At 49.9% G+C, this 27,174-nt stretch overlaps 1 protein-coding gene across 5 annotated transcripts; it reads right to left on the bottom strand.

Moving 5' to 3' along the window:
• Positions 1 to 730: 730 nt before the first annotated feature.
• On the bottom strand, positions 731 to 27,174 carry Slc24a1 (solute carrier family 24 member 1). Of its 5 annotated transcripts, XM_041679743.1 has the most exons (10): positions 25,363 to 27,174; positions 14,142 to 14,195; positions 12,888 to 12,996; positions 8,762 to 8,845; positions 7,738 to 7,829; positions 4,320 to 4,587; positions 3,880 to 4,175; positions 3,124 to 3,213; positions 2,152 to 2,318; positions 731 to 1,139 (listed from the first exon to the last, which is right to left on the bottom strand). In XM_041679743.1, the coding sequence occupies exons 1-10, from the start codon at positions 27,172 to 27,174 to the stop codon at positions 890 to 892; spliced, it is 3,222 nt and encodes a 1,073-aa protein (XP_041535677.1). In that variant the 3' UTR covers positions 731 to 889. The 5 variants fall into 5 exon arrangements, with proteins under 5 accessions (XP_041535677.1, XP_041535676.1, XP_041535679.1 ...); XM_041679742.1 differs by having other exon boundaries at positions 3,880 to 4,587; XM_041679745.1 differs by lacking the exon at positions 3,124 to 3,213.

Here is a 27,174-nt window from a genome sequence, read left to right as displayed (position 1 = left end):
CACTGAGCCCTAGCTCTCTTATACGTCAGATTGGGCCTCTCTGCAAATACATCCCTTTGACTCTTTAGTGTCAGATGTCAGTCCTGGAGGGGCAGCAGGGAAGTTGTGTCAAAATATCTAAGCCTTTGAAGTGACCACTGATGGAGACAAAACAAACATGGATTTTCCAGAAAGTACCACATTTTAAATAGCCCTGAGTAGGTTTTTTTTTTTTCCTTAAATCTCTGCCTCTAGATCAAGACATTATACACTTCATTTTAGGCTGTTTCCTGTTTTAATTTCATTTTTCAGAAATACAGCAATAAAAGCTGATGACTTTTAACATAGGAAACATTGTCGTGCATCTTCCGGGACTATAGGGTATGGTGATAATTTATTCCTGCCCTTCCATGGCCTTAGCTCCTTGTGCTCATTATCTGAACTTATAACGATTGCAGACCTGATATGACTTCACATTTGCACCGAGAGGAATAGCACATGGCAGCATGTGCATGTGTGTGGGGCCGTAGCCAGGAGAGCAAGCCTCCAGCACCTACAACCCTGTGCCAGAGGCTCTTCAGGAGTGATCAGGGAATTGTGAGCCAGGGTGCCTGTATCCCAGCCTTATCCCAGGTCTCATTTGGAAAGCTGTCTGGCTGCAGGGGTTGTCCTGCTGATTCTGTGAGAGCTGCAGGCCTGGGTGGTAGGACTCTCCCTACCAAGGAAGTGCTCACAATCCACCAGGAGCTGCAGGAGTTTGCAAAGAGAAGCCTCGGTCACGATGGCAGTCACTTCAGAGGGTCCAGGCTGTCCAGTTCACATGTTCATCCTTGGACTGGTGTGGCAAGAGGGGCAGGAGCTTCTGGCATGGGCTTCTGGTCTATGCCCATCATTCATATCCGTGACTGAGTCAGACAGATACAGGACAGGATATGATTCGATCTTCTAACATCACACTGATTATCAAGAAGACAAAGTAAAGAAGGAACATGGTGAAGCCCAGGATCTTGTTCATCCTCCATTTACACGATGCGATTGAGAAGATCACAAACAGGAGCATGAGAAACAGCAGGACGATGGCACAGAACAGGCCATTGCTGCTGACCGGAACAGGCTGCAGAGTGTTGATGAGAGAGAAGAGGAGCCAAGGGACAGGCAAGCTGCAAGAGAAAGCCAGCGTGAACAGCGGCTGTTTGTAATACCCCCTGTGCCCCCATCCCCCTGTGCTGGACTAGTGGGTTAAGGTTTTCCGAGTTCTCACATGCACAAGATGAGGTAAACAGAAATTATTAACCACAGTTTACTGATGAGGAAATGCAGGTTAGGGAAACAAAATTACTTGGCAAAGGGTTCAAGGCTTATTACTGAGAGGCTATGTTAAAACAAGTACTCCGAGCCGGGCCGGGCCTGTTAGCACAGCACTGGGCACTGAGGCAGAAGAATCCTCAGTTTGAGTCTAGCCTGGGCCAGTAAGATCCCATCTCAAAAAAAAAGAAAACAATGTAAAAAGTGCCCTTGGTCTGAGTCCCACCCACCCCCATAAGCTTAGTGATATATATAGGACTAACCCTGATCAGTGTGTGACTAATTTTCCAGTTTTTATGATTAAGAACTAACCTCGGGATGCTTTTTCTTTAGCGATCAGATCTTTCTGATTCCTACACCACCCGCAGCTCCTCCCTAACATTCGCATACACAAATTCCAAGCAAAATAACCAAGTCCAAGCCATGACCAGGGAAATGAAAGTGGCCCAGGTGCTCTGACAGCCCTCGGAGACTAGGACCAAGGAGGGGACAGTTACACAGGAGGGTGGGCAGTTCTTGTTTATACAAAAGGCTATTTGAAGCTTCTGAGCTAGCAGGAGCCCGCACATGAAGAAGGATTGACATGGCTCCTTCCAGTCCCTTCCTTCTCTACCTCCTTAAGGGCAGCATTTTACTGTACTGGTAGAGGGAATGAATGGACCTCACTCCTCAGTTCATCTAAGTTCCAGTCAGTTACTGTTAAGGCTATGGTGAATGAAGGGAGGGTATGCCGTTGCCTCAAAAGGACAAACCACACAAATGCCCTTTTGTTGCATCTGTAATAGAGGAAGAAGAAAACCACCCAGCTGAGCCAATGCAGTTTCCAGTGATGCCGAATATGCCTTAGAAAGGAAGACCACCACTCACCCCACTGTTATATCAAATATGTTACTGCCCACTGAGCTTGACACAGCCATGTCTCCCAGGCCTTTCCGGGCAACAATCACACTGGTGATGAGGTCAGGAATTGAAGTGCCTGCTGCTAGGATCGTCAAACCCATAATCTCTTCCGAAATCCCAATGGTTTCACCAACCTGGGGAAACAACAACAGTGGTCAGGAGCCATGGCAACAGCGGGGGGCAGGGAATCTGAGGGTTCACAGCACTGCGGCACACTGCTTAACAAGAAAGCACCAAGGCTCTGCCCGTGCCCTCTGCAAGACAGGGATGGGATGGGGATAGGTGAGACAGAGTCAGGCCCCAGCTCCAGCCTCAGGGAACCACACAGCTCTTCACTAAGGGTACTAAAAGTCTAATGACACCAACTCTGTCCTTCACTGTCGTCCGACAGACAACTGTGCATGCCCCAGAGATCTGCCTCCCCAACAGTCTGCTGGGTCAACATTTCTTTTCTGGGGCCACGCGACCTATGCAGTGCACTGGGAGCTAAGCCAGGCTGCAGACAGCAGTTTGGGCAGTACTGTACGTCTGTTTAGCCTAGAGCAAAGCTTGCAATCACAGCTCTGTGATAAATGCTGTTCTGGGCAGAACACAAAAATCTCATGGTGCTCTGGCACTATGGTACAATGCTGGCAAGCAGACCCGACTAAGTCAACTTAAAGGGAAGGGATTTTGTCAGTTTGGGGGGTCAGGCCAGCCCGGACCACTGGAATTTGGATGTGAAGGGCCTCCTATGCCTTGATACAACTGAATACCAATTAAGATAGGAAAGCCATACTTGGAAAATGATTGACGGAATAAATGGCTACTTTGAAGGTCTTTACAAACAGCATGGGGACCACAGGCACACTGGATCTTGATAGTCCAGAACACTGGAATGCATCTTAGATGACAAGCGCTAGGACCTGCTGATGGGAGAGTGAGCTACTGCCCACTCACCTGGTGAGCCCACCATACCATGAGGTATGAGAACATGGCTATCCAGATGATGGATCCCAGGAAGGTGAGGACAAAGAACTTCCTGGACTCCTGTTGGAGATGGAAAGGGAAGAGAAGTGAGTTGCAGGACTCCTGGTCTTTGGCTCCCTCTCTGAGGGAAATCCAGGGAACTCCAAAATGTGATGAGGTCTAGAGGATGGGTAATAATGAGGAAGATGGGGAGCAGTCTGGGTGAAGCTGTGGCCCTTTCCCAGGGAACCCCTGGAGCCATTGGTAAGGAGTTGCAGGGGAGCCAGGCCTGTCCAGCAGGCATTCAACAGAACCAGTCCAGAGACCCAGCTGAGTACTTGAGTTTGCTTTCTGCAACTTTCCTCTGCCCCATCCCTCTCTGGACTTTAGATGGGGTGGGTTAGAGTTTCCCTACAGAGAGAGAACAATATGGAGAAATAGCAATTACCACCCTGGGTTTTCAGAATATCTCTGTGAACTATGAATGGGTACAAGGCCATGGTTCCCAAACTAAGGCCAGAATACTGAGATTAGAATTAAGAATGGACTGGTTCACACTGCTCATGGTAGCAGACATAAGGCTCCTGACTCAGAGTGTGGTACATGGTCCCCCGCAGAGCTGCAGCCCCATCCCACATCCTCATGGGTGAAGTCTCCCAAGCTAGGTTTCTCAGCCTTCTTCCTGGTACCTAAGGCTTCTAGCCTCTCTCAGGATGGGCAGCCTGCGACACAGCTAGGTACTCTTACCTGCCTCCGTACATCGGGCACTGTCAGCCACAGTGGGAACACGATGGGCAGGAGAAAGAGGTAAATTGCTTGCTTCTGCCTGCTCTTGGGCCATTCCAAGGACAGAGGCTCCTCATTTTCCTCCTCCTCTTCCTCTTCTTCCTCGTCCTCATCCTCTTCGTCATCTTCCTCTTCTCCACTGTCCCCTCCGTCACTTCCCCCTCCATCATTTGCATCTTTCTCTCCTTGGGTGGTCTCACCTTGGGTGGTCTCTCCTTGGGTGGTCTCGCCTTGGGTCTCACCTTGGGTGGTCTCACCTTGGGTGGTCTCACCTTGGGTGGTCTCACCTTGGGTGGTCTCACCTTGGGTCTCACCTTGGATGGTCTCACACTGATTTTCAGCTTTAGCTTCTTCTTCACCTTCACCATCTTTTACCTCAGTGCCATCCGCTTGGGTTTCACTTTGCCCTTCATGGTCATCTTTTTTTGGTTCTGCCTCAGTTTCCCCTTCCTGTTCAACAACTTTTCCTTCTGACTCAGTTTCCCCTTCATGTTCATCTTCTTTTCCTTCTGCCTCAGCTTCCCCTTCATGCTCATATTTTCCTTCTGCCTCAGTTTCCCCTTCGTGTTCATCTTCTTTTCCTTCTGCCTTCGTTTCCCCTTCACCTGGTTGAGTTTCACCCTCTTCACCTGTCACATCTCCTGTGTGTTTAGCCTCACCCACATCTCCCTGCAATCCAAAGACAACAGGTTAATGTATGGTAAAAATCTTGCCTGATTTGCATCCCTGTGGCTCCCTGTTTTTGTTTTTGCTGTTGTCAGAGCATCTGAGCAGTTAAATATTCAAAGGAGAAAACTGGCACAAAGATGCGGCAAACTTCCCATCACCGCTTCCGACCCCGTGGTCGTCCCACTTGTATTTGGTCATCTCCAAGGCTGGAGCACTCGCCACCTAAAGCAGCGTCTGCCCCCTTTAACAGCATTGACTGGTTTGAAGTCACTATCTGTATCAAAGCCCCGCCACCACATAGTTTTACCCTCTGGAGACATATGGAACAAGCCTAAGTACTCTTCACAGGACAGCCCCTTCATGAGTTGAAGGTTTCTGGGTTCTCCGGCATCGGGCATGCTATGGCATAGAGACTGCCATAGTTAGATTGTTTAACTAGCCATACCATGAGTGGGGCATCAACACTGAGCACAGAATCTACACACACTGGAACAATACCATTCTCTCCCTTGTCTTATGTACTGGGCTTCCCTCCACATGGACTAACATGGCTGATATGCTTTGTCAGCTACAACACCTTGCTAAGCTCCCGAACTCTTATATCACATGTAAGATGATGATAATTTACCTATCTGTTGCATACTCTCACATGCCAGGCACAATAGTAAATGACTTCATGACAACAGCAGCTGCTGCATCATGGACCCATCAATAGATAGGCCTGTACCCATCTGACTACTGGTGACAAAGCTAGGGTAGAGAGGGATTAAGTTGCTCGTGGTCCACAGTTTGTATATGATGGTATTGGGATTTGAACAGATAGAGTTCAATTCTCAGCCTCTTGACCACTAACATTCTAGGACTGAAGGAACCCCTGGCTTCCAAAATTGTTACCTTGGGGATCTTATTAGAAGTGCAGATTTCCTGTCGCTACATGTATCAGCTGACTTAGAACCTCTGAGATGAAAGCAATCATCCATAGTCTATATGCTCATTGTTCTAGAATATTCATCCGCAGAGCTTTGACTATCTCCACACAAAAAGCCACTAGTTCTGATGGTCCCCAATTAGATCTGAAACTAAGGGTAACATTGCAGTCTGTCCCCTGGAGCAAGAGCCCCTAAGGAGTAAGCATGGCACTTGTAACAAATGTCGTAACAACCCCAAAGGATATTCGATGATTCTCAACTCTGCTGTGTATGGAAATCACCTGGGACAGGGTCTCCCTGTGCAGTCCTGAGTGGCACGGGAGGAAGACTGAGGTGACCTTGAACTCACAGAGATCCGCTTGCCTTTGCCTCCTGAGTGCTGGGATTAAATGCATACTTCGCTGTGCCTGGCCTGACTGGAGACTTCTTAAGCCAGGATGCTGGAGGACCTGCCCTGGGGATGTTGACTCAACGGGTAGGCAGGGAACAACTTTTTAAAGTTTTTCCATTTTATCCTAACGTACAGCCAGAGTTGAGGGTCAATGAAAAGACAAAGTTGCTATCTGTGGATGCCTGGGTTTTGAATTAGGAATGACGAGTGAAAAGATTTGTCTAAAACCATCCCTGCCTCCCTCCTCTGGCCCCATCACAGAAGCAGGCTTCCTGGAGATGGCGGTTCATTTAAGTAATTAGGTAAGAGACAACCAGCTATACCGCCTTCCCTGGCTCCCAAAATTGTTACCTTGGGGATCTTATTAGAAAGGCATTCCTAGGCCAGACAGTGGAGGCGCACGTCTTCAGTCCCAGCTCGGGAGGCAGAGGCAGTGGGTCTTTGAGTTCAAGGCCAGCCTGGTCTACAGAGTGAGTTCCAGGACAGACAGGGCACACGGAAGGAAAAGGGAAGAAAGAAAAGAGGGAGGGAGGGAGGGAGGCAAGGAAGGAAGGAAGGAAGGAAGGAAGGAAGGAAGGAAGGCAGGCATAATAATCCAGGTGAACAGCAGCTCCCTTCTGTGCTGTACTGAAGGCACCCCATCTCTCCCGGGGCCACAGTCGCCCGGCTGTGCACTAGATCTCTGACCTGTGACTTAAGCTGAACAGATTCTAAGACCAGTATCTGGTGACTGGTTGGTCCCTGTGGACTGGAAGGCTGGGCCGGTAGTTTAGAGTTGAAGCCAGTCATAGAGTCTGCGCACAGCAAAAGCAGGGAGGAAGGGCAGCAGATGGAGACCTTGGGCCTCAACCCAACTTCTTTATGAGGTTCAGCTTCATTTCCGGGGCTGAGGCTCCAGAAGCTTCTACATCCTCTTGTTCATTGAGCTGGCCATAGTGGGCCTGCTTGGTGCTCACATCCTGGAAGGGGATGGACACCTTCAAGACTGAGTCTCAAGATTGCTGGACTGTGAGTGTCCATAAAGTGTGCTTCTGGGCGCTGAATAGAAAAGGCAGAACTGGTACGTGCACCTAAGCGTCTGTTTGCTGCCAATCACTCAACCTGTACTGATTTGCAGCGTGTGCCAGGCAGGATGGTTCCCTCAGGTGGAGGTAAAGATGACTCAGACTTGCGTCCTGTCCTCAGGAACCCACTAGCTGGTCAGGGAACTAGAAGAGGCTTGGAAAACAAGGAGGCAGTTGCAGAAGCCCCATGTCAGGTACAGAGTGCCCTGGGCATTTGGATTCAGGTGCATCAGGGAAGTCTTGTTGGCAAGGGAGCTTTCTACCCATACCCGGCTAGATAAGGCTATCTGGGGACGGAGGGTGAGGGACTACGAGGAGCTGGTAGAAAAGCGTGGAGACAAATTCCACATGGTCTGAGAATGGTGGACAAAGAGGCCCTCAAGGCCAAGCATGCTATGGACGAGGCAGGAAGCGCAGCAATGAAGGACCTCGGGTCATGCCAAGGCCTCTTACCCAGCAGCCCTCTTAGCCACTGGTGGTCTGGACAACCTGGACTTAGTCTCTGGTTGCTTTGCTGACACACTAGCAATTCCTTATGTTCTTATAGCATGTAGTCGTGCATATACATCAGTATGTGTATATACATAGATACACATATATACATATATAAAATAAGATATATGTGTGTGCATATATATAATCTCATGCTCAGGTGAAAGTGTGAGCATTTTCAAAAGATTTCAGAGAAGGTTCACCCCACAGGGATAAACCTGATGGGATTTCAGGCCTTCCTTGGCCTCTGAAATTCCTCCAGCTGGGCACCTACCTGGCCACCTGGATCCTCCTCCTGTTCTCCTTTGGTGCCTGGAACAGGGGCTGGAGTGACCTTGACCGCAGGGAGCTCGGCTGGCTCCTCCTCTTAAAGGACAAACACGGGTTAGGTGAGAGCTGAGCAGGTTCTGAGAGCAGCTGCAGAGACAGGCGGGAGAAACTACAGGGCTTTTGGCAGGGGAGTGCTAAGGATGCTTGTTTGGAAAATAGGAGTGGTCCTTTCTCTGTCCTCTGAATAGGTGAGGGACAAGATGGCATCTGGGAAGTGTTCCCCTGTGTCTGCAGGCATTTCCTAGAATTGTGGCCAGGGATTCTGGAACTACTTGGGTAAATGGAGCAGGGAGGGCTGGTCTTTTGAAAGGGATCCCACTGAGTTCAAAGACAAGCGGCTCAGAGGCCATGGATCAGAGAAACTGCAGAGAGCTGGGCCTTGGACAAAATCTGAAATGCTCATGTTAGCTACAGACTAACGACCTCTTGGCTGTGTGGCTTGGGGCCAGTTCACTTGATCTCTCTGAAACTTGGTTTCCTTGGCTATGGAATAGAAAGAATGGCTGCTGTTTGGCTCCCTCTATGGGCTGCTGAGTAAGTCAGGTAAACCTGGTGTTCCAGAGCCCATGAGGCAATTACTGTCCTACTTCCTTGGTCATAGCTGCCAATAGATGCTAGGCCTCTGTCACTGGCTCCAAGTCACCTTCCCTTGGTAGGGTCACTCATTCCGGATCACTCACAGCTACAATGTCCTTGTGTAGAAGTCACAGGAAGAAGGAACACAGTCTCACTTGGAATGAGGTTTAGGAAATTAGAAGAGGGAGCTGAGTGTTCCCCTGGCCTTTCCCTGCCTGCCCCACCTGCGGAGAGCAAGGAGGAAGCTACTGGGAGCCGGAGGCAGAAAAGCATCACTGAAGGAAGAGCCTGAGAGACACTGACTGACATGGGCCTCAGTGTCTGCTACCCAGGCTGTGACAGGAGGTGGGGCAGGAGAAACCTGGCCTGTGGCCAGTGAGCCATCCTCTCACCGTTGGGACTGTTCTCTGCTTTGGTCTGGGGGTGGGCTCTGGCCTCCTGATTCAAACTCTCCTGCTTGTCCTTGGAGGGGCGGGCTGTGAAGGAGAAAGGAAGACATCTTATCTGGAGCCTCAGTGTCCAGTCAGGACCCTGTACTGCCTGGCAGTACAGGGCAGAGAAGGCTGGCCTAGGCCTGTGGTGTCTGTGTCTGAGCTCTCAAGGCCTACCCCTGATGCCCCATTTGTAAACGTGGCTAAGTCCCATCATCATTGGCCAGCTATTGCTCCTCCTGTTTTCTCTCTGATAAACATTTGGCTGGATTGGGGACCAGCCTGCAGGATGTATTTCCTTCATGAACTCAAGCGATGGCTCATTTGAGGCATCTGACCCAAGCTTAGTAGGATCCCTGTTAGGATCAGTCAGTGATGTCCGTGATGGGCAGGGAGTGGAGAAATGATGGCAGGGAGGCTGCTTGGCCGCTCATGGACCAAATGATCTGTAAGGCCCCTTGCAGCTTACCCCTCACGGGTCTCCTAGAAGCCAGGGCAGTACATTCTTTGCAGGCTGCTCTAGGGGGCCCATGAGCCTTCCCTTTACTGCAGAAGCGGCAAAGGATCGAGCCCAAAAACCAAGCTTCCAAGTGAGTGTCACGTTTTTATTGGGATAGATTTTCCTGGAGACCTCTAGAGTGGTGGGCACAGAATAGCTGCCCTGATTTTCAGAGAAGAAAAAGGACAGGGACACCCCCTCTCTCCCTACATGACCGTGCCAGGCAACATGCAAAGGACTTCACATGAGTAACTTAGACATAGAGAAGGAAAAGGGATGGACTGAGAAGCAGGAGCTTAAGATCCCCCTCCCCGGCAGCTGTGTGGCTTGAGGGAGGGGTAGGGCAGGCAAGACAATGGTGAACAAATGGGCACATAGGGCAATGGCCACATGGTTTCTGTCCCGAATGCAGGCTAGCTCTCTCCATGAATATCGAGTTACTTGGGAAGCCTGTGTGTCCTCTGAAAATGGCAGCACCATGATACACCCAGAGCACCAAATTGAGTCTCGAGACAAGAGTACTTGAGCACCGCAGTGCTTCCCCCACCATCAGACACACACTGGAGCCTGAGGTCCTGGGTGTGATTCCCCCACCAACAGGCACACACTGGAGCCTGAGGTCCTGGGTGTGATTTCCCCACCATCAGGCACACACTGGAGCCTGAGGTCCTGGGTGTAATTCCCTGACCATCAGGCACACACTGGAGCCTGAGGTCCTGGGTGTGATTTCCCCACCATCAGGCACACACTGGAGCCTGAGGTCCTGGGTGTGATTTCCCCACCATCAGGCACACACTGGAGCCTGAGGTCCTGGGTGTGATTCTCCTACCATCAGGCACACACTGGAGCCTGAGGTCCTGGGTGTGATTTCCCCACCAACAGGCACACACTGGAGCCTGAGGTCCTGGGTGTGATTCTCCTACCATCAGGCACACACTGGAGCCTGAGGTCCTGGGTGTGATTTCCCCACCAACAGGCACACACTGGAGCCTGAGGTCCTGGGTGTGATTTCCCTACCATCAGGCACACACTGGAGCCTGAGGTCCTGGGTGTGATTCCCCCACCATCAGGCACACACTGGAGCCTGAGGACCTGGGTGTGAATCTTCGCTTGACCAGGTGCACTATAGTAATGGCCCTGCTGGCTGATCTCTTAGCCTATCCATCCCTCAGACACTTCACCTGAAAAGCCTTCCTGTAGCTGGCCAATGAATTTATGTGTGACTGTATTTAAAACAGCCCCTAGATGTCACTGTGTTACTTTTTGGCTGTCACGATGATGATGGTGAACTGGCAGCAGTAGTGATCCGCCACTTTCCACCCAGGCAACAGTTCTGTGATGAAAATGCCCAGCATTCCCGAGGGTTTGGGATGGAAGAGGCCCTGGAGATCATCTAAGGAGGAGGGAGCACAGGCAGACTGCAAGGATGCTAAGAAGGTACAGGGCTGGGAAGCCGGATGGAATGAAGCCTCTGCCTGGACCAGAATAGGCATCTCTTCCTTCCTCCTGTGCCCTAAACCTTCAGAGTCGTTCAGCTGCTGCTGACTTGACTGTAAATGCCCTTTGCAGGGTCACTGCTATGGTCCTTCTGGTCCTCGAGGTGTCCTGGCACGCAGCTGATCTTCCTGAAGTGTTGAGGACTTCAGAACAAGCCTGTCTCCTCAATCCAGACTGCCCAGGGCCCTCTAGCCACTAATCAAGAGCTATAGCACCCCGATGAACAGAGAATTACACTATCAAAGAAGGGCATCCCGGGATCCCCATCCTGGCACCGGCACATCAGCTGACTGCTGGCTGGAAGAATCCACAACCTTCATCACTCGCCCCTGTCTCTCATTTCCCTGGTTACTGTAGAATGTCTTCTCCATTGCTGCTTGCACGCTCACGCGTGCACGCGCACACACACACACACACACACACACACACCTGACCCGGAGCAGAAGAGAATCGTGGGGCCCAGGGGAGAGAAACACCACCCTGGGGAGGTGAGAGTTCAGAGAAAGGGAACATCTCCTGTGGACAAAGCTGGATCTGAGATGCTCCATTAGGGAAGGGTGAAAACATCTGGATAGCCATCTGGAAGCTGCCAGGGAAGCAAACATCTGGAATGACTTTTGAACAAAGGCCTGGGAAGACCTAACCCCTCCTGGGTGAATGTGCTGGCAAACTCTCAGACTCCAGCTCTGAGCAGCCTTGCATACCAGGACACATCTGCAATTATTCATCTCAAGGGTCGCCCCTGCCTTACCACACCCACAATCCCTATACCAGGTCTCCCCTGTCACTGTTCCCTGGAGTGCCCTCTCCCCACCCAGCATGGCTGGATCATCTCCTTAATGCCAATCTCCTGTGACCTCAGCCTGGTCTGAACACCACATAATCCTGTTAGGACAAGTAGGCCAGCTGGCAGTTGGCCACAGAGTAGGCCGGGTCTGGGTTCCCCACAGTCCATTCAGAAGTTCTTTGTTTTCAGGGCTTGGCTAGATTCCACAGTTCTGCTAGGAAGGGCTAGGCATGACTTAGAGTCCTTTTGGAAGCCAGGTCAGGTCCACCCCAGATGTCAGACCTGTGGCTGCCCCGGTCTGCCCACTCCTCAGGTGTGTTGTTCACATGGGGTAGCTTCTCCCACGTTGGGAAGGCTCGCTGCCTTGCCCTTGACACTGCTTTACCCAGTACAGCATACTTTTAAACACACAGTGCCTGTATTATGTCTGAAGGAGTAGGTCAGGGCCTATGACAGTCTGAGATCCTAAAATGTGCCCCTTAACCAGAAAGGCCTGGTCAGGGGTCACCCTGGGGCTATTCTTTTGTGCCATATTCAGGCTCTCCTGACTAATTGCATGCCTTGACTTTGCCTAAAACTAGATTTCTCCTGGTGGGCATCCTGCTTGGGCTCAGTTCTGCACTGGAGACCCAGAAAAGGGGATTTCACAGGGAAGTGGTGAGTTCCTGAGAGGCGGGCGGTAAGGGATAAGAGGCACTTGGGGTTGTGCTCAGGGAAGTGAGAGGGGAGACAGGACTTGGAGAGGTAGACAATGGGACCTCCACTGCTGTCATTATTTGTCAAGTTCAACTTCAGCACCTTAAACACTACATTCTGCTCCCCAGAAGTGCCTTCAACATCTCCTAGGGTGTCCCTTAGGACTCCAGGCTGGCAGGGGAGACAAGCTTCCTAGGAGTCCAGAGCTGCCCACGAAGCCAAGAGAAATGTCATGGGCTGTGGAGGAGGTGTCCCCAGAAGCATCCCTGGCCAGTCAACCTGTGGGACATTGGATCTGACCCAATACAGACCACATAGGTCTTATGGCATTTGTGCCCTGGCTGCGGATAAGGCCTTTCACTTTACGGGCAGGGACACCAGAGCAGGGATACAATGGAGTATTACTTGAGGCTCTGTCTTGGTGCGCCCAGGTCCTCCTTGTCTTCCAGACTGTCTAGCTTTCACTGCCCACCCCCTCTTCCCACAGTTCTGTCCTCCCAGCCCAGCCCAGCCCACTGTCACTAGCTTTTGTAGGGCCCAGATTCTCTCCAGTAGCAGGAGGGGAGGCACACGGGGCAGACCAGCAGGTGGGAGGAGGCCTTGCTTACCTTCCCCCAGGGGGTCCAGGCTGTGGAGCATGAGGTGGTAGATGGTGCTGCGGATGACGCTGTTGTGGAGTGAAGCCGAGCTGCTCCCTCGGGTCAGCAAGGACGGGAGCTGAGCAAGGGGAGAGCCGCAGAGGCCTCAGAGGTGCCCTGCCCAGGTCCGGGGAGGAGCTGCAGGACGGCCTCCCCGCCAACCTGCCTCCTTCCCGCAGAGACCAGAGAGAAGGTACCCCTCGCCCCTCGCCCCTGCTTCCTTCACCTCCAACTCCCTCTCATCCTCCCTTTGATTCCTCCAGGACCAGCTCCTTCTGCAGTTTAAGAGTCCCACAGACTCCACAGGGAACAGGTCATGGGGATCAGTGGTACCTTGTTATCGGAAGGTTTGCCACTCACTGCAAGTAACCTTTCTAGAAACACACCTTCATCCGCATCCGCACAGGCAGGCTGTTGCGCCAGGCACGGCCCTTTACAGTCCAGACATCACGCCTGACTGTGTTGTCATTGTCCCATGCCCAAGGATAGGCAATGCTGGGAGCCCCATCAAAAGGAAAGAAGGAAGCGCGCAGGGGAGGTGGTATGTCCAAGGTCACACAGGGAGCGAGTCAAACTAGTTGCCCCGGGCTACCGACTGTGAGCCCACTTTGACTTTACACTCTGCTGCTCAGAGACCTTCAGAGGCACCGAAGAACTCACACCTGTACTGCACACAGATGTGACACACACGTGCTCATAGCAACACAAAGAAATACCCTAAGATTACCACTGAAGACACCCACCTGTTCAGCCTCCCCATCCCGTTCCGGATGAACTCTTCCGCCACCTAGTGGCCGTGGCCATTACAGTAGACTTGGAGACTTTCTTAGAAACGGAGAAGATTCAGTCCCTCAAGCCCCACCCACTACTACCTGACCTGCTTTCTATCAAAGTTCCCCATAACTCCTTCCACGTGGTGTCTTAGGCTAGTCTTTCAGAAACCTTGGGCCCTGCCCCCTCAAGAGCTTTCCCCTAGTTCCTTAGTTCTGGATATGATAAAGCCACCAGCAACTGAACTTTTATCAACCAACGTCGGGACTGGGAAGTATGACTTGAGTTTCTCTAGTCCAAACTGCGTCTTATAGATTTAGGGCCTAAGGTTACACAGCAGGCTCAGGACAGAGTGAGCTGTGATTCGAAGCCATAATTCCCAAGCTAGCACCATGTGGATGCCCTCACCACACAGCCTGCAGCGTCTCCACTGGGTAAGCTTCATACACCCACCTTTAGCTTCTTGCTATCCTGTGACTCGTTCTCCTCAATGGCACCGTCACTGGGCTGCAAAGGGGATCGAAGATCAAGAGATGAATGCAGATGTCATGGAGAGACCCTGCTTCTTTGGTCCCACCTGCCCCTCTCTCTGGGGTGGCGCTGGGGAAACCCAGAAACACTAATCCACCTTCAGGAAATGTCTCAACATTCCTGCCACCTTTTGGCTCAGGTGTGTCACCTGCCTGGAAAGGGCATCCCCGGGCTCCTCCTGTAGTCCAGCTTTGGCTCCTCACTCCTCGGTGCTTCAGGTCTCCATTTAAATGTCACCTCCCTTCGTGCACCTCCTAAAGGTGCCTATTCTTTTCTGCTCTAGCATTTCCCCCAACTTCTTTGCATGTGAACAGACATGGTAAAGATGCAGTATATTTATTAAGTAAATGAGTAGATTCACCCATTTGTGCCCTTTTCCCTATGCCAAAGACACCTTCTCTATGCCTCTCTGCTAACCTGAATCTTTGGTTCCTCCCCAGAAAATTCAGGGTGGATTCTTCTAGAAAGCTTTCTCCATGGTCCCTTTAGCTCCACCCCACCCTCACTCCTGCTTGCTGAAACAGCCCTCCCCTTGAAAGTTGGACAACAACAGCACATCTCGTGATTCTAAAATCTTGCTTTGGGGTCAGATGAGAGTGCTTACGTCTTAGGGAAGCTGTGGGGGCTCCTGCCAAGGAGTGAGACCACCTTGCATACCCAAGATGCAGAAGCGTGAAGCCCATTAGACCCACTTTCTTTGCTTTCGTAGCCTTGAGATGCCATTTGAATGATAATGAATTGTCTATTCAACTCGAGTCCGATAATTTATCTATTTTTAGAGATGGATGCACTATCCTAGCCCAGGCGTGCCTAGAATTCACTATACAGCCCAGGCTGGCCTTGAATTTGCCGTGATCCTCCTACTTTAACCTCCTTCACAGGGTGCTTGATGGAAGCAAACCACCATCCACTGATTCTATGTTTGTTTGTTTGTTTGTTTGTTTTTACCATTCAGGGAACATGTGATGTAGTTGTCTCTGGTCCCCTGACCTGTGGCTCTCAACAAAGGTAAGGAGGGTGCATAGATAATCCCAAGTGGCCTCTGGTGCTATCTTTAGGCACCAAGGTTATTAACAGTTGCCCCAGTGACTATCTCTCCATCCCTCTGCTTTCCTCATTGGCTGTGAAGGCCCACCCAGAAACAGAACAGCTTCATCCTCTGTTCTGCTCTGAAAATATAGAAAATACCACCTGACCACAGGCCACCCACATGCTATTCTGAGGAACTGTGCTGGTGGTTATAGAGAGAAAAGCAATTTAGGACACAGAGTCTGTGTCCCGAAAAGAATGGGATATATCTCACAGATGGAAGGCAAAGCAGAGCATGGGTCACAATAAAAGAGGCAGAGATGGTCCTGCTGGCAAGGTGAGCCAAGCAGGCTTTCTCCGGGGCCTAGGATGTGAGGACTTTTGGAAGGTGGGGAGGGCTTGAGTGTCTAGACACTCTGGATGCTCTCTGTTAAAGAACGGACATGAAAATGAGTGAGAGAAAGCTGAAACATCCAAACTGGGTGTGAAGGGGGAGCTGTGGGTTTTAACAAGGCCCCTAACTATTCACATCACACCTGTCAATGGGTTGAGAGAAAAGAGACTTCACACAGCACTAGCTTCGCGGTCCTACCCAGCTCACAGTTCATCGTATCCAACTTTCTCCCATTGAATCTTCTGGAGGCAAAGAAGTGGGAGCTTGCTATTTTGGGGACTGTCCCCCAAGAGCCAAGGGGCTGACCTTTGCCCCATAGTGCACAGCTCTAATGACTTATTCAGGCTAAAATACCTCTCTCTGCGTTCATGGGCAGCCTCTCCGCATGCACCTCTAGCTTTGGAGCCTTTTGTAGGGGAGTGCATGGTCTTGCTTTCTAGCCCTGGCCCGCCTTGAATGCTGAGGTTACACGCTTACACAACTCTCAGCTATTTTCTTCCTTTAAATTACTATGCTTCATTTACTATTGCTGTTTTGTGTGGGGGTTCAAACACATGGCAGAGTCACATGTGACAGGGTGTGTGTATATGTGTGTATGTGTGTGTGTGTGTGTAAGTTACAGGACAACTTTGTGGAGTTGGTTCTCTTCCCACTTTTTGTGGGTTCCAGGAATCAAATTCAGATCAACAGACTTTCATGTCAACCTTTTTTTTTTAATTTTTAAAATTTGTTTAATATGAATGAGGGCTTTGCCTACATCTGTGTATCTGTACCATGTGCATGCCTGGTGCTCCAGAGGCGAGATAGGGGACCCCTGATACTGGAATTGGATCCCCTGGAACTGACTGGAGGTACCAACAATTGCGAGCCTATTCCTCTCTACCTCACTGCCCACACCAGGGGACCAACAGACCAGGTCTTAGGCAGCTCAGTTTGACCTCCACTCTCCTGCCTCCAGGCCCAGAAAGTCCTTGAGTCTGAATCTGTTCCTCTTCAGGTGTATTCTTCACCCCCTCAGCGTGGTGAGTTTCTAAGCACGTCACACCATGTTCCTCCTCCATGTTCTAGAAGCCTCACTGTCCCTTGGAGGGAGAGCTGAGCTTCCTCTGTACCGGGCTCCTGACTGTCCATAGTGCAGAACTACAAGCAACTTTTTGGGGGGAATGTTTTGTTTGTCTTTTGATACAGGGTTTCACTGTGTAGCCTTGACTGTCCTGGAGCTTGCTCTGTAGATCAGGCTCGCCTTGAACTCAGAGATTCCATCTGCCTTGGCCTCCACGTGCTGAAATTAAAGTTGTGCCCAATCACTGCCTGGCTTTGTTTCATTTTTTGAGACAGGGTCTCCTTATGCATCCCTGACTGGCCTGGAACTCCCAGAGATCTGTTTGCTCTGCCTCCCCCATGCTGGGATAAAAGGCGTGTGCCACCAAACCCAACCTGTGACTTTCCCCAGTGCTTCCCCACAGCCAAATGTTGTTGTTGTTACTGCAATGGAGATCAAACTCATGGATCAAATATGTCAATCAAGCAGTCTGCTGAGGACCAAGCTGGAGCTCCAGTCCTCTTGAAAGCACTATTTCAACAAACTGTCGCGGAATGTTCCTACACTGTGTGAAGATGTCACTGTGATTGGTTCAATAAAGAACTGAATGGCCAAAGGTTAGGCAGGAAGAAGTTAGGTGGGACCTCCAGAGACAGAGCCTCTGAGGAGAAGAAAGGTGGAGTCCCCAGTCATACTCGTGGCAGTAATGAGAGATATATAGATGAAAATAAACGAGTTAATTTATGTTACAAGATCTAGCGGAACAAGCCTAAGCTAAGGCTGGGATTTTAATAATTAATAAGAAGTCTCTGTGTCATTATTTGGAAGCTAGTGGCCCAAAGAAAACTACAACTACAACAAGTAATGAACATAAAGAAGTTTAAGTGTTTTTGCATTCTTTTTAGAATACTAAGTGCTTGGTGTGGATGGCATGCTTCTTCTTTTTTCTTAAGATTTATTTATTTATTATGTATACAACATTTCTTCCATGTATGCTTTTATGCCAGAAGAGGGCACCAGATCTCATTATAGATGGCTGTGAGCCACCATGTGGTTGCTGGGAATTGAACTCAGGACCTCTGGAAGAGCAGTCAGTGCTCTTAACCACTGAGCCATCTCTCCAGCCCCATGATTCCTTTACAGTTCTTTCAAATGCTCACGCTGCTGAAGTCGTGGCTACACTCCGCACAACACAGCTGCAGTCTCTCTCCTCACAGGCAGTTCCGTTCCTCTGTCCTCAACACAGGATGACAAGACCCCACTGTTTCAGGGCCGACTCCTGCATCCCGCTCTCCCAGGCCTTTCCCGACCCTCTGCAATCCGAATCCCTCCCCATTTGCCTACATATTTCCGCATGATGCTATAACTTTGACTTCCCCATCTTCCCCACCCCAGAGAACATTCTGTGCATCTGATGAAGCTTGGGCTATGGGACCTCTCTCCCTTTACACACCTAATTTTGTGCACGTGGTTTTACATCCTCCTTGATGAGTATCAGGTACCAAAGCTGGACCAACTCTAGTTTCTCCATTGAACTCCAGGAGAGCTGGGACTACGTCTCATTTGTCGCTGTATCACAGACCTGACAGGCATCACACAAAGACAGGCCAGGAGTATGGCAGGATCCTTTAGGGCCTTTGTCATTCACAGAGCTTCGATCGTCCTGTGTACAGCCACCTCCTGGGCAGTGAGGGAAGCTCCCAGACTCTCCACTCCAGAGTAGAGCTCCTGAGTGTCCTGAACCAATTTTCCCTCCAGGCTTCTCTTTCTTTGCATCTGGCACCACCGTTCACTCTGCACTTATGCCCAAAAGCTCCGCACCATCCCTGACTTCTACCTTCCTGCCTCCTCATCACCAAGGTCAGACAAGAACTTCTCCAGAACATCTTCCGCAGCCAACTGACCCTAAGTGTGCCTGTGTGACGCAGCTTCCTTCGCCTCAGTGCCGGTATCCTGCCTTAACGGTGGTCCAAAGTTAGCTGATGGAAAGTTTCAGAAACAAACAAATAGTAACTTCTAAATTTCTGAGCTTGATTCATTCTCAGGCTGTCCCTGCCCATCCTGCCTAGAGAGTGAATCAGCTCTGTGTCCAGTGTATCCGTGCTGTATATGCTACCCGCCCATCAGTCATTTAGTGGTTAGCTTAGTGATCAGACTGTCCTCACTTTACAGTGTTTGTATTCAAATAACCCTTATCTTATTTAATAATGGCTCAAAGGTACAAACATCATGATGCTGGAAATTTAGCTGTGCCAAAGAAAAGAGCTATAAAGTAAATGTTATGAATTTTAGATTTGTCCAGTGGGGATCATGACGTTGCATCTCCAGTGGATAATCTGAAACTACTGTGCGCATGTGCATGCATGTGTAAACCCACATACACAGTTAGACAACTGGGAGCTCCAAACAGCTCCTCAGCAGACCCGTTGCTACTCCTACTTCCAGTACTGTGCACCTATAGTTCATTTTCTACACAGAAATTTTGGAGTGAGCTTCCAAAAACAGAACTCTGTTAATCCCTTATTGCATCTCAAATGAGACCCAAACTCAGTCTCCAATTCCCAGGCTCCCTATCCTCCCCAGTGATGCCCTGGTCCGTTCTCCCTGCCTTGTCCACTAACTACAATAATGTGTCAGGTCCTTCGAGGCCTGGGCCCTTGAAAGCTCTTTTCCTTCCTCCAGGGATGCTTGCCCAGTTCTATGCTGCAGTTCACTCCTTAGATTTCTCTTCCCAAAAACCTCCCTGCTCCTCCTCAGCAAGGGCCCCCACTACACTGTCACCATGCAGCTCCCTCGCGGTGCTCCTCACTCTGAAATGCTCTTATTATTTACTGTCTGTGTACCCATGCCGCCTTCCTGAACAGTTAGGTGCTGTGTTTATTTTCCAATTAGTTCAGGGGGCAGAGCATCTAAAACGCATGCTATTCTTTGTAAAGCACCGTAAATATTAATTTGATAGTTAATCCCATGAAGTTCCACAGGAGAGCATATTACTGTGTTTTATGAATTCCTGTAATACCTCAGCTCCAGGCACACACACATCACATATCTGTGGCAACAACAAGCAGTGGGACTGGGCTCGTGCAGATGTTTATGCTGCGCTGTTAATATTTGTGTCTCGTGATTTGTTTTGCCGTCTGCACCACAGGCCGGTAGGAGGACTTGAAAAGCTTCATCCAGGTACATGAGGAAAGGCACCTGCTAGGCTAGCACTCTACAGCAAGGCTACAGCCCCGGGCCAGGGAAAGATGATTAGAGACTGGGGATTCTGCTGGGAGAGGCCAAGGTGAGCTATTGGAAAGAGAAAGAGGAGAGAGAGACAGATAGACAAGCAGACAGAGACAGAGAGAGCCCTGACATCAACTGGAAGGAAGTCAGCGACCAGCTAACAGTTGAAGGCCATGCCTCAGCCCAGCCAAGATGAGCTATTCTGCAGCACAGTGGCTTCTCTGGAGCCTAACATAGGTGGGACCCACAGAAGAGGGGAGGGCCAAGATGGCTGTTTCTTGTCCTTAGCCTCCATAGCAAGCAGCTGGCTATACAGGCTGCTGATGTGAGCCTTCAAACTAAATATCAACCCTGACAAGAAGCAGGAAGACAAGCTCTACAGGTAGGTAGCCTGCTTTGCCCGTGCGGAGTCTCACTGGTTGGGTAAGTCTCCTGCTGGGGAGAAAATAGACCACAGTGTATTCAGGGCCAAGTACCAGGCTTTCCCCCCAGAACCTACATCCTGAGGAATTCTTTGGTGCAGAGTGTAGAGATGGGGTTTCCATAAGGACTCATATCGCTACACCCCTGTTTGCTATTGGCACCCCATAGGGCTGCTCTTCTGTCCATGGCTGGTCCTTCTGGCTAAGCTCCTCGGTCCACATGTGATGAGGGGTCCATCATCCTTGGATGCCAGTGAGTTCTAGGATGAATTTTGGCTCTCTGTGACCATACATGGACAAAGAAGTCCAGAGATTTGTCATCTGGGGCCAGAAACAATACACAGAGAGCTTCAATACTCAGTATAAAGTTTCAAAGAGAGCTAAGCGAGATTGTTGATAGCCGTGCAAGCATTTACCATTGCCTTACTGGGGTCATAAAAGGCACCTTACACCAGCTGATGTGAATCTGACAGTGTTGTCTTAGGTGTTTTAGCTTTGAAAAATGTTCAGCTAGCGTTGAAAGAGACACTCTAAAATACTGTATGCGGGCGGCTGAGATGGCTCAGAAGCCTGATGACCTGAGGTTTGCTCCCTAGGACCCACATGATAGAGAACCAACTCCCCTGACCTCCACACATGTGCTGTGGCATGTGGAAGCGTGTCACAGATGCAATAAATAGATGTAAATATTTAAAAACCAAAGGTGTGTTTGTGTGAGTGTGTGTGTGTGTGAGTGTGTGTGTGTGTGTTTGTGTGAGTGTGAGTGTGTGAGTGTGTGTGTGTGTGAGTGTGTGTGTGTGTGTGTGTTTGTGTGAGTGTGTGTGTGTGTGTGTTTGTGTGTGTGTGTGGCCAATATTAATTATTTTTTTCTAGAGACAGTCTTAAATGCATTTTTATTGGAATCACAGTCCCCAAGAAACTCCTTCATTCTGATTTGCGATACTCTGGACAGAATGCAACATTCATAAAATGAAAAGATCGCCCAGCTCAGAAACCTGCTGCACAGGTTAGATTAATTGAATGTTCAAGGCCTTCTCGAGGGAGAGGAAAACCACATGGCCACTTCCACTTATTCACTGTAGCTGTGTGGCTGTGTGGTTATTTACTTTCTAGCTCCAGGAACAGCACTGCACTGGACCAGGCTGTGTAGCTTGCAAAGCAGGAGGCTTTGACTGTCTGGCCTTAGCAGAGTCTGCCAGTGCCTGAGCTGTCTCGCACCAATCACAGCGGCTGAAGGCCTACATGAACCGCAACATGATTTGGGGCTCCAGCGCAGGATTCTCTTCCTTGAAGGTAACTTTATTCCTCACATAATAAATGACTTGTAGACTTGCCTTGACTTGCTCACAGAGCAGGGGATAGTTAACAGGGCACCTAAGTTAAAACCCAAATACAGTGATTCACTATAAACACTAAGTATCACTGACTGGATGCGTGACTTTGGGCCGGTTAAGTGCCCACTCTGTGGCCCTCACTCCTCATATGTAAGATATGGTTTACAATCTCGTTTTTGTTTTTTTAGAGATTTTATTTATTTATTTATTTATTTATTTATTTATTTATACCTTATTCTGCCTACATGCTTGCCTGCAGGCCAGAAGAGGGTACCAGATCTCATTACAGATGGTTGTAAGCCACCATGTGATTGGTGGGAATTGAACTCAGGACCTTTAGACTAGCAGGCGGTGCTCTTAACCACTGAGACACTCCAGCCTCTACAGTCTAGTTTTTAACGTTAAATAAGAAACTGTTGCCAGGCAGTGGTGGCACGTGCCTTTAATTCCAGCACTCAGGAGGCAGAAGCAGGTGGGTCTCTGTGAATTCAAGGCCAGTTTGGTCTACACAGCGAATTCCAGGACAGCCAGGGCTACACAGAGAAATCCTGTCTCAAAAAAAAAAAAAATCAAAAAAGAGAGAAAAAGATTGTTGAGACACTTGTACATGGAATAGACTCCTCACGAACATGGATTCCCTCCCTGGCTCCTACCTTTCAGTAAAATGGAGTTCCTGAACTGTTGGCATTTCAGAAGAGACTGAGCCAGTCCTTACAGACTAAGACTCTGGGCTTAGACTTTGGGACATAGATGGCTTCCCTGCTCAGTGACAATGACGAAGCTGATATTGCTGTCACTCAGAGGAAGAAAGAGGACTTTTTCCCCCAGTGTGTTTCTCTCCTTTCCTGACTCCGACTTCTCAAGATGTTCTTGCCTAGAGGATTTCACCTCACAAGCTCTGCTCCTTGACTCCCAGCCTGCCTTGCTCCAATTCTCTCTTACTTCCCCTATTTCAGAGCCATGGCTGCTTAAGGAAGCCCAGTTTCTCTGACCCCTGCCTTCTCCATCATGTTTAACTAAGGGACCCCTTGATCCAGGAGAGCCACAGGCCAGTGAGAAGGAGTGGTAGGTGAAGGGGAGGTTGCTTTCAAAAAACTTCCTAGGTGAGGGAAATTACTTTGCAGGGCAGGCACAGACTTAACATTGCACCACAGAAATTGAAAACCAGCCTAGTCTGCTAGAGCAAAGACTGAGTTTGCACAGAACTCCTTCGTGGACTCAATCCCAGGGCTTGTCCTCCTGCTGTCAGTTAAACACAGCACAGCTTACATCCTTCTGATCAGATCATAGGTCTTAGCCAGTTAAATTCAGACACAAAGGAGGGTAGCTCATTCTCTCTGTAGCTAAAAGTCACCACAGAATGGAACTCTAAATCCATATATAATCCATTTTTAAACAGCTCTAGTTCTTTTTTTACTTGTTCTTCCATGGTGGACAGTATTCAAAGCCAGTCCCAGAGTATATATTCTAATTTTAAATACTGTTGGATTCACATTCAAATATAGTTAGTAATTCAACCTTTCTTTAATAATACTGTCAATTAAAACCCTACTGGATTAGCTTCAGCACAGAATAAGAAGCGGTTGAAACCAACCCCTGCTCACTGGCTGGCAATGGTCTGCTACTATTGGCCTTGAGCAGCCTCTGGAGTTGGACAAACTCTTTTAAAATCATGGGGGTTTGCTCACTTGTGTAGCAAGCTTTGTTTTGATGGCCTTGCTCGGGTGCAGCGGAGATTTCAGAATGGACTGAGTCTCAGTGAAAGCAGAATTACTACAAAGAACCAGGAGGAGAGTTGGGGGGGGCGGGGCCTAGAACCCTGCTGCCCTGACACTGACCAGGGATTTCCTCAGAGAAGCAAGGCTCCAGGACACATCCTGTCCCGGGAGGTTCCCGCTTCCTAGGCTTAAACTATGCAGCAAGGAGTCACCCTCTCTCTAAGCCTGTGGCTTTAGAGCAGCAGCCTGGCAGGAAATTGTGGCGATTAGGGGGTCAGAGGGCTGCATCTCTCCAGTTCTGACCCCAGTGGGCCATGTGACCCAAGGCAGCATTTCCCCCTTCTCTGTGCCCTGAGTAAACAAACAGTAAACGGTCGACCAGTTCAGACGAATAACCAGTGCTGAGTCTTGCCAGAATTGAACTCATTTGGACTCAGACATCATAAAAGTTGGAGCTGGACAGAGCCCTTTGGTGATGAACTGGACTGTCATTTCCCCTGGAGACTGGGGAAGACTGAGAAGAGGCTTGTCCAAGTCACACCATTAATTAAAAAGGAGCATCAGTTAGAACTCAGGGGATCTGATTCTTCTTTCCATGATCTGACTAGAACACTGTGCAAGTTCAAAAATTCTAAAGGAAGCAGTTTAATCTCTTGCCTCCTGTTGCTGAGGCTGGTAGACATCCTGCCCACTCATCAAAACTGCTTGGGATTAAGTAGCTAAATCCTATGCTCTTTGCACGCAAAATTCTGCTCCCACCAACAGCTTCTCTGTGACCAGGGAGACAGCCTGTGAGCCAATCTGTACCCAAACTCACCCTCCAGGAATAGGAAAGAAAGAGGTCCCACTTGGGATTTGTTTTCAGAGATGACCTCCCCAATATGATGTTGTCTTTCAAGTCACTGAATTATCCAATGAATTTAAGCAGGAAAGTCCCTCACACGGGCAGAAAAGCTGTAGGGTCAGCACGTCCGGTATCAGGATGCTAGTAGACACAGGGCATGTCTGGTATCAGGACTCTAGTAGACACAGGGCATGTCTGGTATCAGGACTCTAGTAGACACAGGGCATGTCTGGTATCAGGACTCTAGTGGACACAGGGCACGTCTGGTATCAGGACTCTAGTGGACACAGGGCATGTCTGGTATCAGGACTCTAGTGGACACAGGGCACGTCTGGTATCAGGACTCTAGTGGACACAGGGCACGTCTGGTATCAGGACTCTAGTGTACACAGGGCACGTCTGGTATCAGGACTCTAGTGTACATAGGGCACGTCTGGTATCAGGACTCTAGTAGACACAGGGCACGTCTGGTATCAGGACTCTAGTGTACACAGGGCACGTCTGGTATCAGGACTCTAGTGTACACAGGGCATGTCTGGTATCAGGACTCTAGTAGATGCGAAGTGAGAACTATGCCTGAGGGCTGGCTTGTTAGTGGGTGGAGCTATCCTCACAGCCAACGTTAAGGTGAAGTAGGGAATCTCCCTCCCCAGACTCCACCTAGCTACCCTCTTCTCCCAGTCCAACCTGTGAACAAACATACTGGAACATGCCTAACCCTGAACTCTGTGTGCATGGATGAGATCATTTCCCCCGCCTGATATCCTAATGTCTCTTCTTTCTCTGAAGCTGACTCAAATGTCATTCCCACACACCCGAGCAGACCAGTCTGGGTTCAGACCGTGACTCCTCTGCCTGCTGTGTGACCCTGGATGAAAACTTTAACTTTTCTTCCTGCTCCAATTTCTTTTCTGAAAATAAGGATCACAATCATAACCGGTGTCTTGGATGACTGGGGAAGAGTCACCGCCACACTGGCTAACAGCAGGGTTTAGACACACTGAACAAATGAACAGCCAGGGAAGTGCAGCAGCTGTCTCATGCAGTCTTGTTCTTTCTACTCTGTGGTACTTAATTCTCCCTGTCCTTTCACACCAAGAGGCCTGGGAAAGCTGCCACCAGACTGCCTTACCTTGTTGAGGCTCCCCAGGGCCATGACCTTGGCTACTGGCCTCCTGCTGAGCTGCTCTTTCACCCAAAGCTCAATCTGCTTGTTCCACTTCATGGTGAACACGTAGAGAGCGTAGGCCAGCAGCAGCAGCAGGCTCTCCCACCAGGCAATGAGGCTATCCAGGAAGAAGACGATGAGCATGGACAAGTCAAGGATGTAGAAGGAGACGTCACGGAACAAGGGCCACCAGGTGAGATTGAGGATCTCCCTGGAGAAGAGGGCGCAGGTGCCGATGACAAAAAGGATGTTGAACACAGCAGAGCCCACAATGGTACCGATACCCACATTACTGTGGGAGATAAAGACACCAATGAGAGAAGTGAAGAGCTCAGGGGCGGAGCCTCCGGCGGCCATGAATGTGGCGCCAGCCACATCCTCAGAGATCTGCAGCTTGTCTGTGATGACTCCCAGGGCTGGGACAAAGTACTCGTCACACACAATGGCCAAGGCCACAAACACGTACATCATGCCGAAGATGTGCAGGACCACCCAGCCCTGTCGCCGATCCTCCACACTGAACAGGTCTGGGGGGTACTCGGCCTTGGGGTGGAGGTTTGGCCAGTCAGGGGGTAAAGCTGAGGGACTGGAACTGGGAGCCTCTGGGAACAGAATGTTTGTCACGCTCGGAGATGAGGCCATGGGTACAGCTGGGGCCGGCTCCACAACCACACAGCGGTGGACCTGTGTGGTCAGCATTGCCTTGACTTTGGGAATTACTGGGGCACTGCGTACTGTGGAAGGTCTCTTTGCCAGCTCCCTGTTGGTGGCTGAGGCGATTCTAATGGTTGACACGCTGGTTCTGGATGAGGGATTACTAATTCTCCAGGCAGCAGCAGAAGCTTCAGTGGTTGATGGGGTACTACCCATCCTGGCGCTTACTGTCACTTGCTCCTCAGAGGTGGCTGGGGCGCGCTGTGGGACTGATCCCTGGGAACTGATAGAGCTGGTCTGTTCCTCTCTTCTAGAACTTCCCAGGGCATTCTCTGCCACCAAACTTGGAGAAGTCAAGAGGCTTGTTTCTACTTCATGTGTTAAGGAAGTCGGGGTGTTCAGAACCACTCTCTTGAGAGAAACTGCAGTGTTTTCTTTCATTGTTCTCTTGGGCAGTCTGGTCTCCCACAGCCTATAGGTTGCCATGGTTTTGCTGTCTTTCTCTGTTGTTGTGGGGGTGGTAGCAGATGGTGCACCCCCTGGGGATGAGGTAGACTTCCTTCCCTTTTTCCTGGGGTGAGTTGGGATGGAGTTTCTCCTTTCTCCCCTGGGTATTAGGGCATAGCTTTTTATTCTCTCTCTGCCTGACGCTGAGATGAAGTGGTTTGATGCTCTGCTAGGTGTGGGTGGAGTGTTTTCCTTTCTTCTTTCTGTGCCAGCTGCTGTAGGGCTATAATTATTCTTTGGTGATGTTGGGGTGATTTGGGTTGTTCTGAGTGGGTTAGGGGTATCCTCCATTGTTATGCTAGGTGTTGTTTCATCCCTGATTACTGTATTTTGGGGTGCTAGCATCTCACCGTCCACTTCAGAGCTAGCCTCTGGAGGGTCACTCCCCACCACTGTCATCTCATCACTAGGGAGATCCCTGCTGGCCAATTTAATAGGCTGCTGGGCAGAGACTTTTGTCCACCTTGAGAGAGGATTCTGGGGTCTCCTCAGGTGCTGATAGGTGGAACCAATGATCAACATTCCCAGGAGAAAAAGGAGGCGACTCCACTGAAGCCTCTTTGGTCGTCGGAATATCCGCCTCTCCTGTGTCCCCAATCTGATCAGTTTCCCCAT

This window comes from Microtus oregoni, unplaced genomic scaffold, assembly GCF_018167655.1.
Source record: "Microtus oregoni isolate MIOR12 unplaced genomic scaffold, Mior012 000032F_ref0000030, whole genome shotgun sequence".
Taxonomy (NCBI): domain Eukaryota; kingdom Metazoa; phylum Chordata; class Mammalia; order Rodentia; family Cricetidae; genus Microtus; species Microtus oregoni.
Note: the sequence above shows the minus strand (reverse complement) of the source record. Positions and strands in the feature narration are given on the sequence as shown.

Coding starts and splice junctions, on each gene's coding strand:
- Slc24a1 (XM_041679742.1), bottom strand. CDS start 27,174: ATGGGGAAACTGATCAGATTGGGGACACAGGAGAGGCGGATATTCCGA. Junction 3,214..3,879: donor TGCCCGATGTACGGAGGCAG/GTAAGAGTACCT, acceptor CATCTCCAACAG/GAGTCCAGGAAGTTCTTTGT. Junction 2,319..3,123: donor TGGTATGGTGGGCTCACCAG/GTGAGTGGGCAG, acceptor TTGTTTCCCCAG/GTTGGTGAAACCATTGGGAT.